The following is a 23,050-nucleotide window of genomic DNA, read 5'->3' as shown; positions in this document are numbered from 1 at the left end:
AATACTACAATAAATAGTATCTGTGACCTTGGGCTGCTGTTCAGCCTGCACCTTGGTTCCCATTGGACACAGGCTGGCAAAGTTAATGGCTATGGGCAAGAGAATGACTTGGAAGGATGCAATTTCAGATGTGAAGGGAATGGGGATAGAGTTCAGACAGCCTTCCTCTGCCTTCTACAGCCCCTTCTGCACCAGAAAACATGCAATAAATATGACCCTTTGCCTTGAAAAAGACCTAAAGTTTGCTGGAGGAAGTGGGCTTCAGAAAGGTCTCTGCATGTGCATTATTGTGAAATAGTATAGTTTTCTGCATTCTGTTTCTCATGGATAAAATTACACATAAGTAAAACTGAAACCTCAAATTGTTCCCTAATATATCAATTACATTAGAACAAATTTGCATTTTCAAAACAAGGGTTGTAGCAGAACAGACTCTACACAAAAATGATTGGCCTTAGCAAGAAGAGCTACCTCTTTGTCAGAGTTTTGGGGGAAAACAAGGGAGGATGGAAAATGGTATCAACGTGTTTTGAGATGAAGAGAATATAAGAAGAGGGATCTCACATCAAATCACCTCTGCCATATTCTCAGTAGAGGCATGGTCCTTAACTCAGAAAGAATGAAGGCTGCCTTGCTGAAACAAGGGCCTAGTTTAGATTGGATGATCTAAATTTGTTACATACCCAGAAAGCATTTTTGACTTCCTGGTGACCAGGAACAGAGGAGGCAGATGATGGGAGTAATCCAGGGCTGTGGTTTGGCAAGAGATGAGTAATATGACAAGCAGACCAGGGAAAGAAAGAGAGAGACTAGAACTGATTATCATATGTAACTCAAATTCCAATCAAGCTGGGTTAGAAAAGAGCACTTTTCATTGTATGCTTTCTATAGAATGTGATCTTGGACTGGTAGAAAGAGTACTAACGTGACCCTCCATGATGGCCTCGGGGTAGATCTGGTTTGACGGTTTTGGAGAGGAGAAATAGTCATCCTTTTAGGGAAAACAAGTGTGGTTCCAGACACTCTTTGAGACCAATACCAGATAGGAAAGAGAAAAAAGACTTTGGAAGCAGCAAAGACGTAGGTGAAGTTGACTTTTCAAAATGTCTCTGATTTCCAGGTTGTGTCCCTAGAGACTTCAGGGCATTTCCCCTTGAGTGAGATCAGTCTCTCACTTGATGAAACTAAGATATCGTCATCTCTAAAGAGCTCATTTACTCTTGCTCATTTTCTGGAATATTCTAATCTGTGTAATTTATGCGATTTCCATGTCTTATTTGCTTGGATCAATGGGTTCACTCACTATCTGCTGTTTGTGATGGTCTTTCAAGTGACCAGCATTTGGCTGGGAAGGAGTCAAGTCAACAGGTTTGAGCCTGGGGTACCTTCCCTCTTTTAAGGGAGAGCAAACAAGAAAGCTAGCACCTTAGCAGCTTTTGAGCCTAAAAAAATAGGATCTCAGACTGGTAATATTTAGTGGGGCATATAGATATAATTCTAGTCCAGTATCCCTCAGTCAGTCAATAAGCATTTATTAACTGCCTCTGTCTTAAAGGAGAACAGTGCAGAAGAGGCATATGCAATATTCCAGAACTATCTATAGCTTCCCTCCAGGCTCTTGTCCATACATTTAGTCATCCTATGTCAATAAATGTGATATATTTTAAGATACATAGTTTACTGCGGTAGTCTGACTTTTTTGCTCGTACCCTGCTTTAGGGTATAAGCTCAGTAATGGGGTTTCTGGGTCAAAGGGTACTCCTAGTTCTGTATCTTTTCTTGAATAATTCCAAATAAGTTGGGTCAACTCACTGGTACCTGCAGTACTTTAGGGATCCTGTCTTCCCCTAGTATCCTTTTATTTTTTCATATTGACCATGTGATCGATCTCATTTTGTCTTCATATAGACCTGTGGATCGATCATCTGCATAGACATAATTGAACTGATGTGAAATGAGGTCACCAAGAGATCGTAGGAGAGCAAAAAAGGGGTTGTAAGCTTCTCGCACGCAGGGTCCCCGGATCCTAGTAAGAACTGTGGTTCCATACCCCTCTAATGCACCTAAACCTGTGCTCTACGACCAAAGTCGCCATCTGTGTTGGTGTTTTAATTCCTTCTAAACATGTGAACCCGCACCTCCTCCAGTGCCGCAGCCCAAGGCTGCAGATACATGCCAGGGCTTCATTTTAAGGGTTTGTCGAGTGCTTTACACACAGTAGGCAGGTAATAGATGTTTTATGAGCTTGTTTTAAGATTTGAGAAAGCATGTGTGTGGGGGTGGGGCTGGGGAAAAAACCAAGATGGCAGCAGCGGATCTGACAGTGACAAAAGAAATGTGAGACACGTGTACGGCGTTCAGCCTTCCTTGGTCCTGGATTCCCATGGCCATTGGGCCACCGGGCCTCCGTAGCTCCGCCCCTTCTTCGTCCCGACCTCGGCCCAGGGGGCGGAGCCGGGCACTCAGCGTCCAGCACGCCTGCGCTGCTGCCCGAGCAACTCAGCGACCTCAGAAGCTGAGCCGGCCCGCTTCCGCTTCCGTGTCGGGATCATGGCGGTGGCAAATTCAAGCCCCGTCAACCCCATCGTCTTCTTTGACGTTAGCATCGGTGGCCAGGTGGGACGGGGGTGGACCCAGGCAGTCCAGGATGACTGGGGAAAGGGCTAAAGGGGATAGCTGCCCGCCGCTCCGGGGGCGCGGGGAAAGTATGTAGAACCACGCGAACCGCATGGGGAAGGTAGTGAAGTCTGAAAAACGGGCGGGACCAATGCGTCCGGAAGATGGGGGGAGAGGGCGGAGGAACAGGCGGGACCATGGGCAGGACCAAGAGGCTCGAGGATGGAGGGGAGGGGAGTGGGCGGGCCCAAGGGGCTGGAAGGTGGGGGAGAGCGGGCGGGCCCAAGGGGCTGGAAGGTGGGGGAGAGCGGGCGGGGCAGGGAACAAGGAGAGAGATCAGAGTCCAGGATGGGTCAGATTGACCGGGACCTAGACACTTGAGCCTGGGGAGAATGAATTGGCAAAACCAAACTTGGTGGTGGGGGTGGGGTGGGGGGAATGGGACGGGGTCCCTCCCAGGGCGGGGAACCGGCCGATAGGAGGGGTGACGTCACTGACACGCCCTGGCATTGCCCCGCCCTGCAGGAGGTTGGCCGAATGAAGATTGAACTCTTTGCGGACATCGTGCCCAAGACAGCGGAGAATTTCAGGTCCGGGAAGTACCTCCCACCCCCACCCCCGAGTTCTGTGGGACTAGCAGGGCGTGGGGAGGTGGGGGAGGGAAAGAGTCTTTGCCACTGTAACTGTGTCCTTATCCTTGTCAGTGTCTGGTCTGTTCCAGCGTCTGTCTGGGAGGACGTAGCATTTTTCTCCTCTACAATCTGACTTTTTTGCTCGTACCCTGCTTTAGGGTATAAGCTCAGTAATGGGGTTTCTGGGTCAAAGGGTATTCCTAGTTCTGCATCTTTTCTTGAATAATTCCAAATAAGTTGGGTCAACTCACTGGTACCTGCAGTACTTTAGGGATCCTGTCTTCCCCTAGTATCCTTGTATTTTTTCATATTTACCAATGTGATCGATCTCATTTTGTCTTCATCTGCATTCTTTTGATCATTCGTAATTTGGGGCAGTTTTTCAGATGACATATTGATGGCTTACATATCTGTGAAAACTGGCACATAGTAAGCACTTAATGCTGTCTTTCCATCTACTTATCTTTATCCCATGACCACACATCTGTTGGAGTCATAGATATGTGACTGCATAATCTTAGAGCTTTCTCTTAAGATTATGACCCCAAAGTCTTGGTGACTCTTAATATTAGAGGTTTGCAATAATTCCCATTAGATTTTGGATGTTAGATTCTCATAAGATAGGTTTAATGAAAATATTTTTCCCATTCATAGCTTTTACTTTTTTCTAGTTTAATTTTTGTTCGTGTAAACCCTTTTTAATTTTATAGTTTAAATTGTCTTTTTTTTCTTTAATATTCTGTATATATTGCAGCTGGTTACATATTGATTCTTTAATCCACATTTGTTAAAGATGACCTCCCATGCCCCTCTAATTTCTTTTTTGTGCAACATTTTATATTTAGACTGTTTTTTAGGATCAAGTGCTTGACTTGAAAGAACTTAAGGGACCCCAATGTGTTTCAACCCCCTCTTTTTGCGGATGAAGAACCTCGTTTGCAGGAAGGTTTTGGGCCTCAGGTAGTAAGTATCCGAGGCAGAATTTGAACACAGGTCCTCTGACTTGAGATTCAGTGATCTTTCCTACCATACTTCTATCCCGTTTTCTTAGTGTTTCCTATCAAAGAGTCCAGTATTTTGTGTACTTGGGTTTGTCAAACATGGGATGCTGTACTGATAGGATTCTAGGTTTTGCTTTGCTAAGCTTTTTCGTTGTTCTACTTTTTTATATTTTCTGGCACCACATAGTTTTGATGGTTACTGCTTTGTGTAACATAACTTGAGACCTAGTTATGCCAAACACCCTTCACTCCTGTTTCTTTCCATTTTCCTCCAAGGTGGTGTTTTTTGTTTTATATTGTTTTGTTCTTGAAGAGGGGAGACCCCCCTCTCTGCTTGTCTGTCTGTCTTTTTGTTCCCAGTATCTGGGGGCAGGAAGAGAAGAGCAGAGTCACTGTTGTTGGGTACCTGTCTCTAACGTATGTGATTATTTTGTTACTGTCATTTCTGTATGTGTGATGGCCTTTAAACAGTGTCTGGTTGTATACATACAAACACACACAAGAGCCTTTGAGAGAGACCCTCTGTTGCTAACACCTCCATGTATGTGTATGAGCATGTGTGAACCTTTGTTAATAGATGGCTGGTGTCTCTCCCTTACCCCAACTCCCAGGTCAAAGTTTCTCTTTCCTATGTTCTCTCAGTGTATATGGTTTTGCAGATAATTTTTTTTCTTTCTTTCAGGCAGTTCTGCACAGGAGAATTCAGGTTGGTCTGCAAAATGCTTATTTCCCTCAAGCATGGCTTGGGTGGGAGCCTTCTGCCCAAAGCTGGAGTTAGTTCCCTTGGGAAGCTGCCATCAAGGCCTAGGGGAATTGCTGGGATCAGGGATTCAGGCCTTGCCTCTTTTAGTTGATCACCCTATCTTCCTACTTCCCCAGAAGCAGTTTAGGGAATTAATTTGGAGGGTCTTTTTCTAGCTTGGGGTTGCTTTGTAGATGGGCCTAGGATTGCCTGCAGTCTCTCCATTTCTCATCTTTCTCCTTGGTTGTAGGAAAGATGGAGTCCCTATCGGATACAAAGGAAGCACTTTTCACAGGTGAGGTTTGGGGCTGCCAGTTCCCCCCCTCCCCCTTGGGTATGCCAGGGACACCTCCCCGGCCGTATGCCTTAAATCACTGTCTCCTTTCTGATCCTTTGTTTGTCCTCTTTTTAGGGTTATAAAAGATTTCATGATCCAAGGAGGAGACTTTGTAAATGTAGGTATTATGTAAGTTTGTCTTGTTCCAGCTTTGCAAGAGTTCTGCTTTACCCCCTTTGTGATTTACTGTCAGATTTATCAGAGAGGCATTTGTGAAAAGAGTGATGGGGGGAGGGGTGGCAGAGGAGGGCACTTTCTGTGCTGGTCACAAATCCATTTGTTTAGTGTTATGATGCATGGTAGTTCTCTCAATCGTTTTTCTTTCTCTACAGTAATCCACAGACCCCATCGCATCAAGCCACATTCTTGGCTCTTTATTACCCCCTGGCAGACATCCCTCTCTCCCTACCCTCAGCCCTGCTGTAGAGCAGAATAGAATGGTGTGGGGAAGGCCTTGAAAGGAGGCAAGGTTGAGTGGATGCTTTCCAGAGTCTGGGATGAGAATGGTTGGTTTGGTTGCCTTCTCTGCCCTCACTTCCGGAGAGGAACAGAATATGTAACTACAGGAATAGAAGGACTACTTAGGAAATAATGGTGATGAATTGATTTATCTCTCCTCCTTATCCCAAATGTGAGCATGTGTGACGGGGGAGAGTTGAGGGAGCCAAATCGGTGATGGTTTTATTTGCTGGGTTTTAACCAAATGCACGTGGAGTTGTAAACCCAAATAGCTTTTGCACTGCTCTGGCTTTAATCCATATTCTCTCATATTCATTTGTCATTCATTTGTTCATTCCTTCGACAAAATTTATTTGTGTGACAAGCTAAGATAAGAGACAGTCACTGCCCTGGTAGAGCTCACAGACTACTGGTAGATAAAACACACACAACCAACAGATAATTGTCATACTCATTATGGCTTGACTTGCACTAGAAGACTGGCACACCAAGTGCTAGCCTATGTCGTGTGTGCATTTGAGTTGAGCTTTAAAAGATGGGTAATTCTTGTCTCTGTCAGAGGGGCACACTTCATTGTGGCCTGAGGTCTGTGGTGACCCTTTCTAACGTGTGTGTACGACGCAGTCTCCTTTCCTATTCTGTTTATATCCCTGGTGGAGTCTTTAATCCCTGGAGTTCTCACTGCCTGTAGGGCACAAGCTCCTAACCCAGAGGCTCTATCTTCCCTGCTTCACGTGCCCTTGGATCCATCACATTAGAAGTCTGACTTCGACCCACATGCTTCTTATCTGTGATTCTGTGTGGTTGATGCCTCGGCTGTTGGCTCTCTACTAGGATGGATTGTGTTGGGTAGAAACTTATTGGTCATTGGAGAACCTCTAAGGTGAAAGCAACCAATGGACTTTCAAAAGTCTTATTGATGCCTCTGGTTTTTATCATTCTCCACCCCGCATTGAGCCCTGCCTTGTAACAGAGAAGACCAGTTCTGGTCACTTTATGCAGCCTGACTGTGTATGCAGCATTCTCTACCTGTAATCCCCCACTTCTTTCTGAGAGCAGGGAGGTAATAACTTTAGAAATGCTTCTCTTTAGATGAAATTTGATGTCCTTCTCTTGAGATCTTTTCTCTCTGTGCTTAGGGAGATGGCACTGGAGTTGCAAGCATTTATCGGGGACCATTTGCAGATGAAAACTTTAAATTGAGGCACTCAGCTCCAGGTCTGCTTTCCATGGTATGTATATCCAGTAGAGGTGTTGGGTTGTTAAATGCTAGTCAGTGTCTCAGCCCAGATTTGAACTCCAGTCTTCCTGACTCCAGGCCTATCTGTGCCACTCAGCATCCTCCTGTCCTTGGGGACAAGCTAGCTCACCACACAGGTAGTTCTGTGTCATTTGGACCTGAGCTCAAACTCATCTGAATAAGGTGGCCTTGAAAAAGTTGTGGCCAAGCTCGGTTTTCTCCTTTGCTTTCCCATGTGTGCTTTCTTTGAGTCAGAACATGTCATTGGTTCTCTCCCTTGGAGTCTCCCAATAGGAAAGACTGTCCTGGGGCCCACCCCTGCTCACGCTGTCCCCAGTGTCATATTTATAAGAGCTCCACAGTAGCCAAGCACAGCAAGCAACGTGTCAGCCTTCCCTTTGTGGAATTAGGTGGTAGTTGCCCTGGTAATGCCTCTCTAGAGGTCAGGTGCTAGTGATGCCAACAGGTACAGCCCAAAGATGGCTCTAGACCCTGTTGTTGAGTATCAGCTAAATGGTGGCTACCCAATTTGCACCTCCTATGTGCCCTGCCCTGCGTCTGCAGCTATGGAGAATAGCAGTTCAATCCAGCAGGTTAAATGACTTTCCCAGGGTCACACAGTTAAATGTCTGGGGCAATATTTGAATTCATGTCTTCCAGACACCAAGTCCAGCACTCCATCCATTGCACCAACTAGATGCCTCTGAGGCTAAGGGATAGGAATAAGAGTAGGCATCTTAGAAGAGGTAACATTTGACCAGGGCTTAAAAAATCAGTGGGGAACCTAATCACCAGAGTGGGGAGAAGGACATTTTAGGCCAAGAGGTTAGAGCAGCGGGAAAGTGTGGGACCCATATAGTGGACAGTGACTGATCCAGGTGGGCTGGTATGTTGATTACGTGAGGGGGTGTGCTATGAGCTCTGGCGAGTGGCATCGAAGCCGGGTTAGGCTGCTTGAACTTGGTACCAGAGGTCACAGGAAACTAGTGAGTGGTTTTGGGTGAAGAGGTGAAATGACCAAAATAGGTAAGGCCTAAGTCTGATGGAAGAATAAAGGATAGAGAGGAGACAAAGAGAGAGTCCCAGTGGGAAGCAGTTACCGTAGGAAAGGTGGTGGTGGTGAAGACCTGTATGAGGGTAATGTCAGTGGGAATAGAAAGGAAGGGGCAGAGAAGAGAAGAGAATGGGGAAATAAGATCAATAGGATTTGGTTATTGTTTGACCATGTGGGGTGAGAAGGAGGAAAGGATTGAGGATAATCCTGGGATTGAAGACACATAGACCAAGTGCCAGGGCCACAAAGAGAAATGGTAGTCGGAAGGACAAGCAGGTTGAGAGAGAGAGAGATAACAAACTCCGTTTTGGAGGAGTTGGGGCTGAAGTGCTAGTGGAAACGTCCCTTTAGAAATACCCTTTAGGCAGTGGGGTATGTAAATAGAGCTCAGGAGAAAGTCCAGGCTGGTGATCCAGATTGTCAGTCATCTACTGAAGTCTGAAGAGTGAGTGAGGTTTATCATGGGAGAGAGTGTAGAGAGAGATGGAAAGAGGGCCATGGCTATAATCAAAAAACATTTATTTAGGTGCTTACTGTGTGTGGGCCAGGGGCTGTACTAAGCATTGGTGATAGAAAAGAAGCAAAAAGTAGCCCCTGCCTTCAAAGAGCTTATGTTCTAGTGGCCAAGAAGATGTAGATACATCAGTAAATATAAGACCCAGAGGAGATGGAAGGTAGCCTTAGGGGGGAAGTCATTAGCAGCTGGAGGGAGCAGAGGAGAGCCTGGGAAAAGCCATCTGTAGAAGTTGACTCTTGGCTGCATTGAAGAAAATCAGAGGTTCTAAGAGGTTAGGAGGGGGAGCATTATATTCACTTGGGCAGCCAGTGCAAAGACATAGATGAGAGAGAGTGCATCCTGTGGGAGGAATAGCAAGGAGGTGAGCATTGCTGGACCCTGGAGTGTGTCCTCGGGAGTGGGGTGCAGGGGTGGGAAGGAGGGGATTTGTGCAAAGGCTGGAAAGGGGGGAAGAGGCCAAGTTGGAAAGCTCTTAAGAGCCAAACAGAAGTTGATAGTTGTTCCTAGAAGGCGCCATTGAGGTTTGCTAAGTAGGCGGTTGCGCCTGGTCACACTTGAGCTTTAGAATATCGGTTTGGCAGCTGAATAGAGAAGGGACTGAAGTAGGGAGCCCAACCAGCAGTAGTGAGTCTAGGCATGAGGTGCCTGGGGAGCCTGAACTGTGGTGCTAGCTATTGAGTGGAGAGAAGGGGACAGATTTCAAAGTTGTGGAGACAGAAATTATAAGAATCTCAGGAAACACTGACCTGAAGATGCCAGGAAGAAGAAGAGAAGCCAGAGAAACAGAAGGAGTAGTTAAAAAAAAGACTAGAACCAAGGAGGCCTATAGTATCTTGAAAACCAAGGGAGGAGGAGATACGTAGAATCAGTTAGTGGGGCAGGGGCAGGAGCCACGATGTCAAACAAGGCCCTTGAATGGCCATTGGATTCGGTGACAAAAGGCATTCCTGGTGACCTTTGAGAGAGTATTGCAACAGATTTGTGACACAGGAAGCCAGTCAGCAAGGAGTCGAGGAGAGAGTGGGTGGGGAGGAAATGAAGTTTCTTAGTATAAGCAACTCTACCAAGAAGTTTAGTAGTAACTGGACATAAAGGAAGGATCAAGAGAAACCTTTGGATTCAGGAGTTCTGTCAGTGTTAATAAGCTGATGGGAAGGAATAATTGGAGAGGGAAGGATTGCTAGAGGAAGGTCCTGGTGGAGACAAAAAGCAAGACTGAGGACGTGGGTATTACCCAGAATCGTGAGTAGGAAGAGCTTTTCCTTCAAGACGAGAAAGTGAGTGATAAGGCGGGGAAGTTCTGAGGAGTGTGATAAGGGAGTTGAAGGAGCGTATATCCAATGGCCTCGATGTATTAGTGAAGTAAAAATACAGCCTTCAGCATAAAGACAAAGCAGAATGTGTGGCCTCTGCCGTCAAAGAGCTTACAGTCTAGTTGAGACAGCAGGGCCTTAGTAACCCAATGGAGAGTCCCTTTCTTTGGCCTTAGGTCCACAGGTGCCTAGCCCTCCTTGTAGGACAGAGGCGTCCCTGTTCTTTTGCTTCTCACTGCAACATTCTTTCATTTAAATCAGGCAAACAGTGGCCCCAGTACCAATGGCTGCCAATTCTTCATCACCTGCTCCAAGTGTGACTGGCTGGATGGGAAGCACGTGGTGTTTGGTGAGTTCAGGTTCTGTACCTGACTGCCTGCTGGCTTGGGCTTTGAGGGAAGGGGCTGTTCCTGGAGCTGTCATTTGTCACCTGCTCTATTGATGGGCTGTCTCCACCTCCAGGTCCTGAAGGGGCCTGAAATGCAGAATTTGCTGTGTTCTGGATATGGCCCCTCTGCCATGGAGCCACTGGGCTTCTTCGGAGCCAGCTGCAGAATGGGGGGAGAGACTTGGAGAGAGCACACAAGAAACAATATCATTTAGCTCTGATTCTTTCCGCAGGAAAAATAATTGATGGACTTCTAGTGATGAGAAAAATTGAGGTGAGTGAATTTTGGTTTCCTGCCTTGAGGGTCACCTTGTGTTTTAAAGCTGATACCAGCAGACTGCCTCAGTTTCCTCATCTGTAAAAAGGGAAGTTTACATCTTCCTGGTCGTGGCTTCCAGCCTACATTGTCTTTCTTAATTCCCCCATTTCCCTCTGATACACTTTCAGTGAATGTGAGGGTATACTCTGCGTCCTTGGGACCAGGAGCACAGCGCAGCGGGTGTTGGCTCACTTGGCCTATGCTTCCTTTCCCTAGAATGTTCCCACTGGACCCAACAACAAGCCCAAGCTTCCTGTGGTCATCTCCCAGTGTGGGGAGATGTGATGGAGATCAGTGCCGAATCAGGTAAATAGCACTTTTTTTTCCACCTTAGCTAGGCTGAACCAAGAAGGTTGAATGCGGGAGGTAACTGGAAACTGCCCTGAGCATGAGGATGAATGAGACTGCCTGGAAGAGAGTGTAGGGAGAGAAGGGCGTTTCTGCCTTCAGCGCTGTTGTCTCTTAGGAGAGGGAGGCCAGGGCTTCTTGGGACCCTCCCTTGCCCCTGGTCTTTGGAATGATAACTGCAGTAGTTGACCTTTATGTGACGTTTTCAGATTGAAAAATATGTTAATTTATCTGGGTCTTAGAACAGTTCTGGGAGGCTACAGGAATTCTCCTCATCTGGAAGGTAACAACAACTAGTATTTGTATAGCGCTTTAAGTTTGTAAAACACTTTACAAATAATAATTATTAAACCAACATTTATTTAGTGCTTACCTTGTGCCAGGCACTGTGTACTTGGGACTGAACTTGGGATGGAAGAGTCTTGAGTTCAAGTCCCAGTCTGACACTGAAGCTTCCTATTCTGCAATGGTGGGCTTAATTTATCGGATCGACAGTCTATTCGCCTGTAAAATAAGGCAAACAATAGGAATACTTGACTACTTACCTTAAGAAGTATTTGTAAGGAAATCACTTTGTAAACCTAAAAGTGCTACAGAAATGTAAGTTTTTATTATGGGTAAAAAACAAATGACAATTAAGCAAGCCCATTTCAAGGATTTATTTGAAAACCCAGACACTGGCATATAGGATCGCAGGTAGAGCTGGAAGCAGTGGTGTGTTGGTACATGTTTAACAACCAGCTCTCCAGAAAAATGAATCTATGGCATACTTTTAGGTTTAATCTGCATTACTAACATTTCCTTTATCACTTTCAAGTCTCAACCATCAACAAAGCAGTAAATCAAGCCCTGATTTGTAGCATCGACTGATGACTGCAGGTAGCAAGGTGGTACAGTGGATAAAGTACCAGGCCTCAAGTCAGGAAGACCCCTCTTCCTGAGTTCAGATCTAACCTCACACAATTACTACTGTGTGACCCTGGGCAAGTCACTTAACGCTGTTTGCCTCAGTTGCCTTATCTGTAAAATGATCTGGAGAAGAAAATGGCAAACCACTCCTGGTCCACTTTGCCAAGAAGACCCCAAATGGGGTCACAAAGTCAGACACGAGTGAAAAATGACTGAACTAAACTGATTACCAAAGTGTAAATGCTCACCCTGAAAATTTAAAAATTGGCTAGCTCTCTTGCACAAGTCTGAGCTGGCTCCCACACACCCCACTGTCTGGAAAGAGGCCTTAGAGGTGATTGAATTCTTCCCCCTCATCTTACTGATGAAGCTCAGGGTCCCATGAAGTGATTTGCCCAAGGTCACATAGGGAGTGACAGAGGCAGCAAATGTTATCTCATTTGCTCCTCACAACAGCTCTTCAAGGCAGGTGCTATTGTTATTCCCGTTTTACAGATGAGGAAACTGAGGAAGGCCCCAATGACTCGATTTGCCCAGGGTGACACAGCGAGTAAGTGAGGCTGAATTTGAACTCAGGTTTTCCTGACTCCGGGCCCAGTGCTTTGTCCATGGTGCCCCAGCTGCCCAGATGAGGCATTTGAGACCAAGAAGTTGAGCCTTGAGGAGGTTCACACTGCTTAGTAAGTGTCAGAAATAGGATGCAAATCCAGGTTTTCCTGATTCCAAGTTTATCGCTTTTTTTTTTTAATATTGTAGTTTTCCCTAGTACCCCTCCACCTCTGAGAGAGCTATCCCATATAACAAACAGTATTTTCTTAAAGACAAAAAGAAGAAAAAGAAGGTCCAATCAATAAAAAAATCAACAAAGCCAGTCAATGCATTGAAAAGCTGGATTCATGGGCAGCTGAGTCAGCCCAAGCCACAGTCAGGGCGTGACTTGGTGTTCTCCCTGTGTACATGCACCTTGGGTTTTTTCTTTCTCTCTGCAGTCCGTGTCTTTGGCTAAAATATAGAAAACCAACAGCAACAAAAGATGTATGTGTTTTTCTTATTCCACTGGTTTTGTTTCATGTTGTTTCATCTACGTCTTCCATATTTCCTTGTCATCTTCATTGTTCCCATTTTTAATGCTTTAATCACAGTCTAATAGGTGACTAGATCTCCATTTATGGAGACATTCCCCAGTCGGTGGAATGCTACAAGTAGAGGTTGCTCCTAATTTTGGCTGTTTTACAGACCTGGAATTCCTTTATCTGATCCTTTTTTGTTCCACTTCCCCCTGGCATCCCCTCAACCTCTTCTTTGTTCTTACCTGACTTCTAGTCCCCCAGCCTTCTGTTCTCTCACAGGCCATCACCCCTGCATTGGCTCCAGTCTCTTCTTAGCTCAGCTCTACACTGTCTTCTACTCCTTTCGTCAGCTCGGCCTTGCCAGGCCCCAGCCTTGGATTATTCCCACACTCCATTGTCTCTGCTCCTATGCACGTGCTACTGAATGGAGCTGGAGAAGATCGTGAAACTCAGCTGAGTCCACTGTGAATTTGTTACTTCATCTCCACTGAGCCCTCACTGCAGCAAGGCTTATTCCTCTTACACCTCTCTAATCAGTCCACTATCCCACTCATCACTGAGGTCATTCCAGACTGTTTCCTCTCTTCTTCAGCCCTCCATGGTACCTGCCTTTCTCAACCCTTTTAGCTGAGAACCTCACCTCATAATTCACAAAAATTGAAGCCATTTACCAAGAGCCCCTTCTCTCTTGCATGTCATCTCACACAGAGGTCTCCCACCTTTTCCTCTTTCACAATTTGTCCATGACGAGGCCCTTCTCCTTGCCAAGGAAAACCTCTCTACATGCATCCTTGATCTGATTCTATCCTCTCTTTTCTGACAGATGGTCCACTCTAGCTCCCCCAGTCTTTCACCAATCTTCCATATCTGTTGCCTGCAAACACACCCATGTCTCCCTCATCCTTAACACTCCATAGCCTTCCATCCTCACTAGCTATCTCCTTATGTCTCTTCTCCCTTTTATGGCTAAAGTTCTTGAAAAGGCTAACTACAACTGGTACCTGTACTTCCTTCTCACTCTCTTCTGCAGTCTGGCTTCCACCCTCATCATTCTACCGAAACTTCTAATAGCCTTTTCTCAATCCCCATCCTTTTTTTAACTTCTCTGCAGCCTTTGATACTGTCTGTCACCTTCTCCTTGACATTCTTCATTTTAGATTTTCCTGACAGTGCTTTCTCCTGGTTCTTCTCCTACCTGTCTGACCATTTCTCATACTCTTTTGTTGAATCTTCATCCAGGTCTTGCCGGGTAACCATAGTTGTTCCCCAAGGATCTGAACTACAATCTCTTCTCTTCTTCCTCTAATCTATCTTGTTTGATAATACCAGCTCCCTTGGATTCAATTGTCATTTCTTTGCAGATGATTCTCAGATCTATTTGTCTGTCCCTGACCTGTCTCCTGATCTTCAGTTTTCCTTCACCATTTGCCTGCTGGAACTCTGATATTTATGGCCTGACCTATAGACATCTCATAATCAGAATGTCCAAAACAGAAAGAATTATCTCTCCCCGCAAATCCTTCCCTCTTCAGAACTTCCCCTTACTGTGTGGGCCAGGTACAGGTCACGGGCCCATCAGAACCAAGCAGCAAACCAGATTGACTCCTGGGCCATAGTTTGTTGACCCCTGATCTAGGCAGCAACCGTTCCCCTAGTTACCTTGGCTCACAACTTCAGCATCATCCTCAACTCCTCATTTGCTCTTAACCAATGTGTTGAATCTATTACCGAGCCCTGCTGTTTCTATCCCCCCATGTCTGCTTCTGTCCACTCACAGCTGACAGCGCTGTGCAAAGCTGTCTGCCTCACGCCTGCTCTATGCAGTATTGTCTTGTGGTTGACCTCTCTGCACTGTAATCCATCCTCCATGAAAGAGCTTTCTAAAGTGTAGGTCTGACCATTTCACCTCATTACTTACTGTTACTTCTAGGATCAAATATAGAAGCCTCTTTTTGGTTTCTAAAAACCTTCAAAACCTGGCCTTTTCCTACTTTCTTAGTCTTTTTACACTTTACTCTTCTCCATATACTCCAGAATCCTGCAACACCAGCCTCCTTGCTGTTCCTTGAATGAGACATTTCATGCCGTGCTGCTAGTTGTCGCTCAGGCCTAGGATGCTGTACAACCCTCACCTCACCTCTTAGTTTTACCTGGCTTCAGGACTAGGCTCAGGTTCCATTCTATGTAAGAGAACTATCCTGGTTATTCCCCACCCCCCCAACTTGGGTTCCCTCTGAGATTACCTCCCATTTACATCATATGTGTACATAGTTGTGTATATGTGAGCAGTGAGAATGTGACCTCCTTGGGGGCAGGGACCATGTTTTTGCCTCTTTTTGCATCCCCAGTACTTAATACAGTGCCTCCATACAATAAGCACTTAACAAATGCTTATTGACTGATCCACATTTTATTGTAGTGTATGTTTTTAGGTAGGACTTTGAGCCCCATTTTTATCTTGTAAGTAACAGGTTTTCAGACAGTTCATTGGATGATAATTACGTCCCTAGGTTTTTGCCATTGATTTGTTTATTAAACATTCGTAAATAGAATCATTGACATTCAGCCATACATTCAGCTCTGTTTTAAAGTTCTTTTGTCTGTTCATTTGGTAGGTTTTTATATCCTCTGCTAGTTTTTATAATTACTGTTTTACAATACATACTGAAAGTTGATGGTTAGTTCTTTTCCTAGTCCTGCCCTTCTGTTTTTTCACATGAATTTTGTTATGGCTTTATCTAATTTATGTAGTAGCCTGTGCTATTTTTACTGGTTTTGTATGAAGTTTCTAAGTTAATTTTCAACTTACTGCCGTTTTCATTATATTGCTCTAACCCTGCATAGGGAATATTATGGGCCCTCCTCCTCCAGATATAAGTATACTTGGAATTTGCTTAGGTACATATAATTTCCTTTGAAAGAATGTAAGCCCCTGAGGGCAGGGACTATTTTAATTTTTGTCATTGTATTTCCCAGAACCTAGCACAGAGTCTGACATATAGTAGGTGCTTAATTAATACTTATTCATTGAGAACAACCTCATAATAATAACCAAGATTTCCTCCCAATTCTTATAGGTTTATTCAACTATTCTAATCCATAATTCTGTATTGACTGCCTGCCATACACATGGTGTTCTGCTTGGCCCTTCCAAGGGACATGAAGAAATGCAGGCATCAAAGCTTGGCCCTCAAGAAGTTTCCCAAGTAATTAGGATAAAAAGGTTCACAATGTGAGAGAGGGTGGGCCTGCCCTGGAGTCAAGAAGACCTGAGTTCAAGTTCTAACTGAATCCATTCTTGCTCTCAGACACTGGGCAGGTCCCTCAATCTCTCAGAGCATTTCTCCACAGAGGCTTTCCTCCTACACTGATGAAATCATAGATCCAGGTGTTCCCTCACCACTGGAATCCTCGTTCCGTCCTGTCTCCCCCCGCCTTGCCACTTGCGTGTCCCCCTCCCCCATTAATTTATGGTACCAGGCCTTAGATGCTGAATGACAAGGGTTTGGCAGAGACAGGATTATGAGAGTTCGAAGAAGTGGGACATGACTCCAAGCTAGGGCCAGAGGGAATGAATGCTTTCTGGTGATGGGGGAGTTAGAGCTGGGTATTGAAGGGGTGGAAGGATTCAGCTAGATTCACAGCAAAAGGGAATGGCATTCCTGGCAACTGAACCAGCATGTACCATGGTGCGCAGAGAGAACGTCTCAAGGTGGATTCAGAGCACTGAGTGGAGCAGATGAGCTGGATGGGCAGATTCCCAGTGTGCCCATGGTAGAGCTGGGTCATAGCCTTGCCTTCCTAGCCCAGGATCTTTGAGATGTCCCTCAGTGGGGCTTTACTCTGATTTTCTCTCCCTCTCCTCAGGCATGCTTTTCTGCCCAACAGGGAATTAAGCAGTATCCATAAGAAAGTCTTGTCCCTTAAGTTGCTGTGGCTAATCAGTTTTAACCTGTGGAAGCAAATTCTAGGGGGAGATCCATTCTGGAAGGACCTGGTTTTGGCCTGGATGTATCACTGCTGCTTGCTCCCAATTTGACCTTGGTCGGTTCTTTCCCTTCTCTGGACTGGAGAGTAGGGAGTTGAACAGGTGATCTCTAGGTTCCTATTCACAATTTGATATCCCTAGGAAACCAGATGGAAAGTCAAGCCAAAGATCAGATACACCTCTGAAATAGGCAGGGAGAAGGTTCTTGGACTCAGAAGGACAGATGGCCACTGTATACCTGATGATACTGTAATAGGGCTTCACATTTTTGGGAGGACTTTGGACTAGGTAACTTTGGTCCGGTCTTGTAGGACCTCTGGTGTCCTTCTAATGCCATAGAGTGAATGAATGTGTCAGGAAGAGGGTGGAACTCTTCAGTTCAGTCTAACAAGTACCTGCTGTAGATCCATTTTCTCAATCTCTTTCCTTCTTGGCCTCTCTGCAGCCTTTGACGCTGTCCATCACCCTCTTCTTGTGGCTTCTTTCTTTTCTCTAGGTTTTCATGACATTGCTCTTTCCTGGTTCTCCTCCTCCCTGTCGGACTGCTTCTCTGTCTTCTTTGCTGGCTTTTCATCCAGGTCACTGCCAATCACTCTACTTGTCTCCCAGGGCTCTGTCCTGGGCCCTCGTCTCTTCCTCAGTGCTATTTCATTTGGTGATCTCAGCAGCTCCCCAGGATTTAATTATCATTTCTATGCTGATGATTCTCAGATCGCCTTACCCATCTCTAAACTCTCTCCAGCCTCTAGTCTCATATCTTCAGCTGCCTTTTAGGCATCTCAAACTAGATATTCTTTAGACGTCCTAAACTCAACATGTCCAAAACTGAATTGTTCTCTTTCTCCCCCAAACCTTCCTCTTCCCCCTAACTTCTCTCTTGATATCAAGGGTATGGCAAATCCTCCCAGTCACCCATGACTCCTTACTCCCTTTCACCCCCACATGCAATGCATGAGGGGTCAGGTCCTGTGGTTTACACTTTTCTAACAGCTCTCGTATATGCCCTCTTCTCTCCTTGGACACTGTCGCCCCCTGGGGCAAGTCCCTATCACCTCACACCTGGACTGTTGTAGCAGCTGCTGGTGGGTTTCCCTACCTCAAGTCTCCTCACTTCTTCATTCTATCCTAAACTCAGCTATCCAATTGCTTATCCTACAACACAGGTCTGACCATGTTATCTTCTTTGGCTCCCCATTGCCTCTGGGATCAAATATAAGATCCTCGGTTTGGCTTTTAAAGCTCTTGATTACTTGACCACTAGCTGCCTTTCCACCCTTCTTACACTTTCCTGTCTCCCTCACCTCCTACATGTAACCTTGGATCCAGTGACACCAGCTCTCTGGCTGTTTCTCAAACAAGACTTTCCATTCCCTGACTCCTGATGTTTTCATAGGTTGTTCTCATGCCTGGAACACTCCTTCTCCTCATCTTCCCCTCTGGGCTTCCTTCAAGTCTCAGTTAAAATCCCACCTTCTACAGGAAGACTTTCCTGACCCTTCTTCATTCTAGTGCCTTCCCTTAGGTGATTATTTCTGTTTATTCTGTATTTATCTTGTTATACATGGTTGGTTGTATGTTGTCTTCTCCATTAGATCGTGCCCTACTTGAAGACAGGAACTGTCTTTTGCCTTTCTTTGTATCCCCGACTCTTAACACAGTGCCTGGCACTGTAGATGCTTAATAAATGCTAGTTGACTAACTGGTTTCTGCAGGGTCTTGTGCTCAGGGCTGGAGATAGAGTGATGCCTTTCTCTCAAAGACCTGATCATTGAATAGAGGTCAGCATGAGAAAGACAAATACACAAATGGTGATGGCACAGAAGGGAAACAGATAGGTGTCGAAGTCCAGAGAGAATGGGAGAAATGTGAGAAGGGAAAGATCATTTGTGTGTTCATGTGTCTGGGTATTAGGGAGATATCAGGGTAGGCTCCAAAGGAGAACGTGCCCCTTTAATCATCTCAGTATTCTCCAGTCTTCCTATCCAGCTGCTGACCTCTCTGCTGGCTTTCTGTCTTGCATTTTCAACTACCCTTCAGACAACCTGGAATTGTATGTCCGGTAGATGTCTTACATTCAGCATGTTCAAGACCGAATTCATTATCTTTTCGCCTAAACCAGGGGTGGGGAATTTGCAGCCTTGAGACCACATGTGGCCTTGTAGGTCCTTAGGTTCGGCCTTTGGACTGAGACCAAGTTTTACAGAACAAATCCTTTTATTAAGGGGATTTGTTCTGTGAAGGTTGGATTCAGTCAGAGGGCTGCACTTGAGCACCTAGAGAACCACATGCGGCCTCTAAACCCTTCTCCCTTCCCAACTAACCTGTTACTACAAGGGCACCACTGTCCTCTCAGTCCCTCAGACTTCCAAGCTAGGGGTTTTCCTGGACTCCTCACTATCTGTGACACCCCTCCTCCCCTGCCATATCCAAGCTGTTTCCAAGGCTTCTGGATTTCACCTTTGCAACCTCTCTTTGAACATGCCTCTTTTTCTGTCCTCTGACACTGCCACCCCTTCTAGTGCAGGCCTTTATCAACTCACCTGGACTACTGCCGTAGCTGCTGAAGGGTCTGACTACCTCAAGTTTCTTCCCACGACAATCCATCCTCCATTCAGCCACTAACTAATGTGATTTTCCTAAAGCTTAGATCCGATCATGTGACCTTCATACTCCATAAAACTCCAGTGACTCCCTGTCTTCTCTAAGATCAAATCCTCTGGTATTCAAAGTCCTTCCTAACCTAGCCCTCCCTGCATTTTTCCAGTCTTCTTATATCTTACACATCCCAACATGTATTCTTCAGACCAGTGACATTGGCCTCCTGGCTATTCCTCAAACAGGACACTCCATCTCTTAGCTCTGGGCATTTTCTCTATGCCTGGAATGCTCTCCCTCCTTGTGTCCACCTACCGCCTTCCCTGGCTTCTTCTGAGCTCCAGCTAAAATCTCAACTTCTACAGGAAGCTTTTCTGAACCCCTCTTATTTTTGGTGCCTTCTCACATATTTCCCATTTATTCTTGTATCTAGCTTCTTTGTACATAATTTGTTTGCTGCTTGTCTCCCCCATTACACTGTAAACTCTTTGAGGGCGGGGGTACTGTCTTTTGCCTTTCTTTGTATCCCTAGAGCTTAGCATGGTGCTTACTAAGCACAGGCACTTAATAAATGCTTATTGACTGACCTGAGTTGGGCCATGAAGGGACAGGGAGACCTTGGGCAATATAGTGGCTGACACTGATATATGTACTTCACATACATTATCATATTTGAGTGTCACAGTGGCCCTGCTAAGTTTTACAAGTATTTGGCCCATTTTACAGATAAAGAAACTGAAGTTCTGAGTGAGGCTAAATGACTGACCCATGATCGAAGAACTAGTAAATGTTAAAGTGAGTTTGGAACTTCAAGTCCAGTGCTGCTTCCACTTGGTAAAGACTTCTACAAAGCAAGTCCCTTCCCCTCTATAGGACTCAGCTTCTTCCTGTGTCAAAAGCAGGGGCTGGGAATAGATGATCTCTCAGATACTTTTTCTCCAGATCCTGGATGTCTATCATAGCCTAATTGTTCCACACTTGGGCCTTTGACAGTTCTTAAAGTTAGAGCTCATCTATCTCAGGGTCATTATAAAGGTGTGGACCTGCAAGACTTAGCAGGTCAGAGCCCTTGGGCCTGTCACAGGGCAGTTTACTGAGGGAAGGAATCCCTTATTTTTCCAAGAATGAAAAAGCTTGCCAGAGGCACGGAGCTTCTGGCTGCTTTCAGTTGGCATCCTGAGTTGCTCCCAGAACAGAACTCTTGCCTGCAGCACCTTGTTTTGAGGGACTGGAAGAACAAGAAGAGAAACAGCCTTTGGGATGATGGAGCGTTCCCCAATGCTGCCAGTCTGGACAGATTCCCTTCCATTTATTTACCTTTCTGCACCTGCCTCCTACTACTTAGAATGTGAAGGTGGATATAGGGCCTGGGGTGGTGGGGGTTTCATGTGAAAATATCCATCCAGGGCACATTGGAGGTTGGGCATTTGTTCAACAAATACTTGTTTGTTCCATGTAGAATTCTAAAATGTTAAGAACAGGAAGAAAGGTCCTATCCTTTGTTGTGCAAATGGGTAAACTGAAGCCCAGAAACAGGCAATGACTTTTCCAAGGCCATATAGTTAATGGGGGACAAGATTTGAATCTAGGTCTCCCGACTGCTGGAGCAGAATATTCTTCGTATTAAACTATACTGCCACATAGTAAGCCCTGGTTTATTTGAAACCCTGAGTCAAGGGTCTATTCCCAGAGGTTATTTTGTGTTCAGGCCAGGCCTGCTGGGTGGAATAGGATACAAGAGGGCTTAGCCTGACCTCACTTTAGGCATTATCCAGTTCAAAGTCAACAAATATTTTCAAAATTCTGAAGCAAGCGCCAGGGATTTGGATCCTGAGGCAGTCAGGCCTAGCCTGTGCCCCAGATCCAGCCAGCCCCACCCAAGATACTGCCTGCAGTGTAAATAGCCATTACAGTGGGGCAAGAGATGTTTGTTGTGCATTTTACAAAGGCTAAAGGGCCACTTTATGGCCCAGAATTCAAACCTGAAACTCCAGGGTTATTCCAGAGCACTAGAAGTTGTGTGGAGGTGAGAAGGAACTGATTCAGGCCATCTGCCTTGATTGAGCAATAGCAGGGTACATGGCCACCCCCAGGTGGAAGGGAAGGGTGGGGCCATTCCTTTCTCTTTTCCTGCCCCTCCCACAGGATCTAACTCTGACTCCAGTCCTAGGGCTTTTTGCTAAAGTTTACTGAAGTTCTTATCCTAAGCTCTGCCTAACTCTAGGATTTCCTTCTGGCAGGAATACTTCTCCTACTTTCTATTATTTATTTCCCCTACTCAGGCAGGCCATTGAGAGGTGCCAGATAATAGCTGTTAATAACAGTCCGACTCCAACAACATGCATTATCCTGTTTCGTCACCCACTGCAAATAGTGGTGTCCCCATTTTACAGCTGAAGAAACTAAATTTAGGAAATTTTGATTTGGCCAGAGGCCCATTGTGACTTAGCAGCAGGGCCAGGATTGAGCCTTGTTCTTCTGACTCCCAAGGTCAACATTCTATTATACCACTTCACGTGGGCACAAACCTCAGTGCTGGCCAGGTTCATCCCACTGTTCAGAGTTGTTTCCTTCCATTGGCCCCCACAGAAGTCCTTGTTTCTCTTGTTTTAGGCTTCCTTTTGCCCTGGGTGATGCTTCTGAGAAGATGGGTTGGCCTCCCACCTTGCTTCCTTGGTTACTGCCTGCCTTTGTGATCAAGAGATAGGACCTATCATGGATTCAGGACCCTGAGCCTTTTATTTTTAAGTTTTCAAATGTAAATAAAGTTTGTGTTTTGGTTGTCTTTTTTTTTTTTTTTTTTTGCTATATCTAAGGGGAGCCTCAGTCTATTTACTCAGGCTAAGCTGGACTTGCCGGGATGACTGGTTTCACCTCCTGGCCAGCGTCTTTGTCTTTCTTTCCTAGGCAATGCTGCACATAGCTATGGAACGTAGCTGAACTGAGGAAGAAGAACAGCTGGTAAAAATGTGTGTTCCTGGCAGAAGGTTTTCAGTTTTATTCTATTCCTTCTGCTTTTCTCTTGTTTCATCTTTTAGATAAGGGAGAATAATAGAGAATTCAAGAAAGGGATGAATTCCAAAGGAAGGTGGCAGGCTTAGGGTTTTAAGAAGTTGTGTCAAATCTGCAGTTGTCCTCCAGGGAAAAGAGAGAGAACTCTCTGTATGGTTCCCTTTAGGACCACCAAGGGAAAGGGCCAGGTCTGAGTAAAGAAGTTGCAGGTGATAGAGTGAAAACTAGCTAGAATACTTTGGAAGGCCTTGGCAGCATCAGTCTGCAATAAAAGAACTAAGTCAGAACTTATGCGTTAGTGAGGCTCCTGCTTTACTTGGGGTATAGTAACTCACCAAACTACCAGTGGCTGAGTGACAGAACTTGGGTAGTCAGAAGGCCCTTACCACCCCACTTTAAATCTGCCCTTCCAGACTTTACTGGAGCAAGGAGCCTGCTTACTTTTTATCCATTCCACCAGTAGCACCTGCAGTGGCTAACCATGCCTCTTGGTGAGTCTTTGGACTCCTA

General features: G+C 45.5%; 1 protein-coding gene across 2 annotated transcripts; it reads left to right on the top strand.

The window, feature by feature from the left end:
• Nucleotides 1-2,511: 2,511 nt before the first annotated feature.
• PPIH (peptidylprolyl isomerase H) lies at nucleotides 2,512-22,831 on the top strand. Of its 2 annotated transcripts, none has more exons than XM_027864726.1 (10): nucleotides 2,512-2,616; nucleotides 3,142-3,206; nucleotides 4,932-4,955; nucleotides 5,242-5,286; nucleotides 5,404-5,446; nucleotides 6,927-7,019; nucleotides 10,173-10,260; nucleotides 10,533-10,573; nucleotides 10,835-10,924; nucleotides 22,436-22,831. In XM_027864726.1, the coding sequence occupies exons 1-9, from the start codon at nucleotides 2,551-2,553 to the stop codon at nucleotides 10,901-10,903; spliced, it is 534 nt and encodes a 177-aa protein (XP_027720527.1). In that variant the 5' UTR covers nucleotides 2,512-2,550; the 3' UTR covers nucleotides 10,904-10,924; nucleotides 22,436-22,831. The 2 variants fall into 2 exon arrangements, with proteins under 2 accessions (XP_027720527.1, XP_027720526.1); XM_027864725.1 differs by lacking the exon at nucleotides 22,436-22,831 and adding an exon at nucleotides 22,142-22,313.
• Nucleotides 22,832-23,050: the final 219 nt, after the last annotated feature.

Source organism: Vombatus ursinus, unplaced genomic scaffold, assembly GCF_900497805.2.
Source record: "Vombatus ursinus unplaced genomic scaffold, bare-nosed wombat genome assembly UNPS02014775.1, whole genome shotgun sequence".
In the NCBI taxonomy this organism is placed as follows: domain Eukaryota; kingdom Metazoa; phylum Chordata; class Mammalia; order Diprotodontia; family Vombatidae; genus Vombatus; species Vombatus ursinus.
Note: the sequence above shows the minus strand (reverse complement) of the source record. Positions and strands in the feature narration are given on the sequence as shown.

Excerpts from the sequence above, each read along its gene's own strand:
- PPIH (XM_027864726.1), top strand. The coding sequence starts at position 2,551 with ATGGCGGTGGCAAATTCAAGCCCCGTCAACCCCATCGTCTTCTTTGAC. Across the intron at positions 7,020-10,172 it reads CTCCAGGTCTGCTTTCCATG|GCAAACAGTGGCCCCAGTAC; the intron begins GTATGTATATCC and ends CATTTAAATCAG. Across the intron at positions 10,261-10,532 it reads TGGGAAGCACGTGGTGTTTG|GAAAAATAATTGATGGACTT; the intron begins GTGAGTTCAGGT and ends TTCTTTCCGCAG.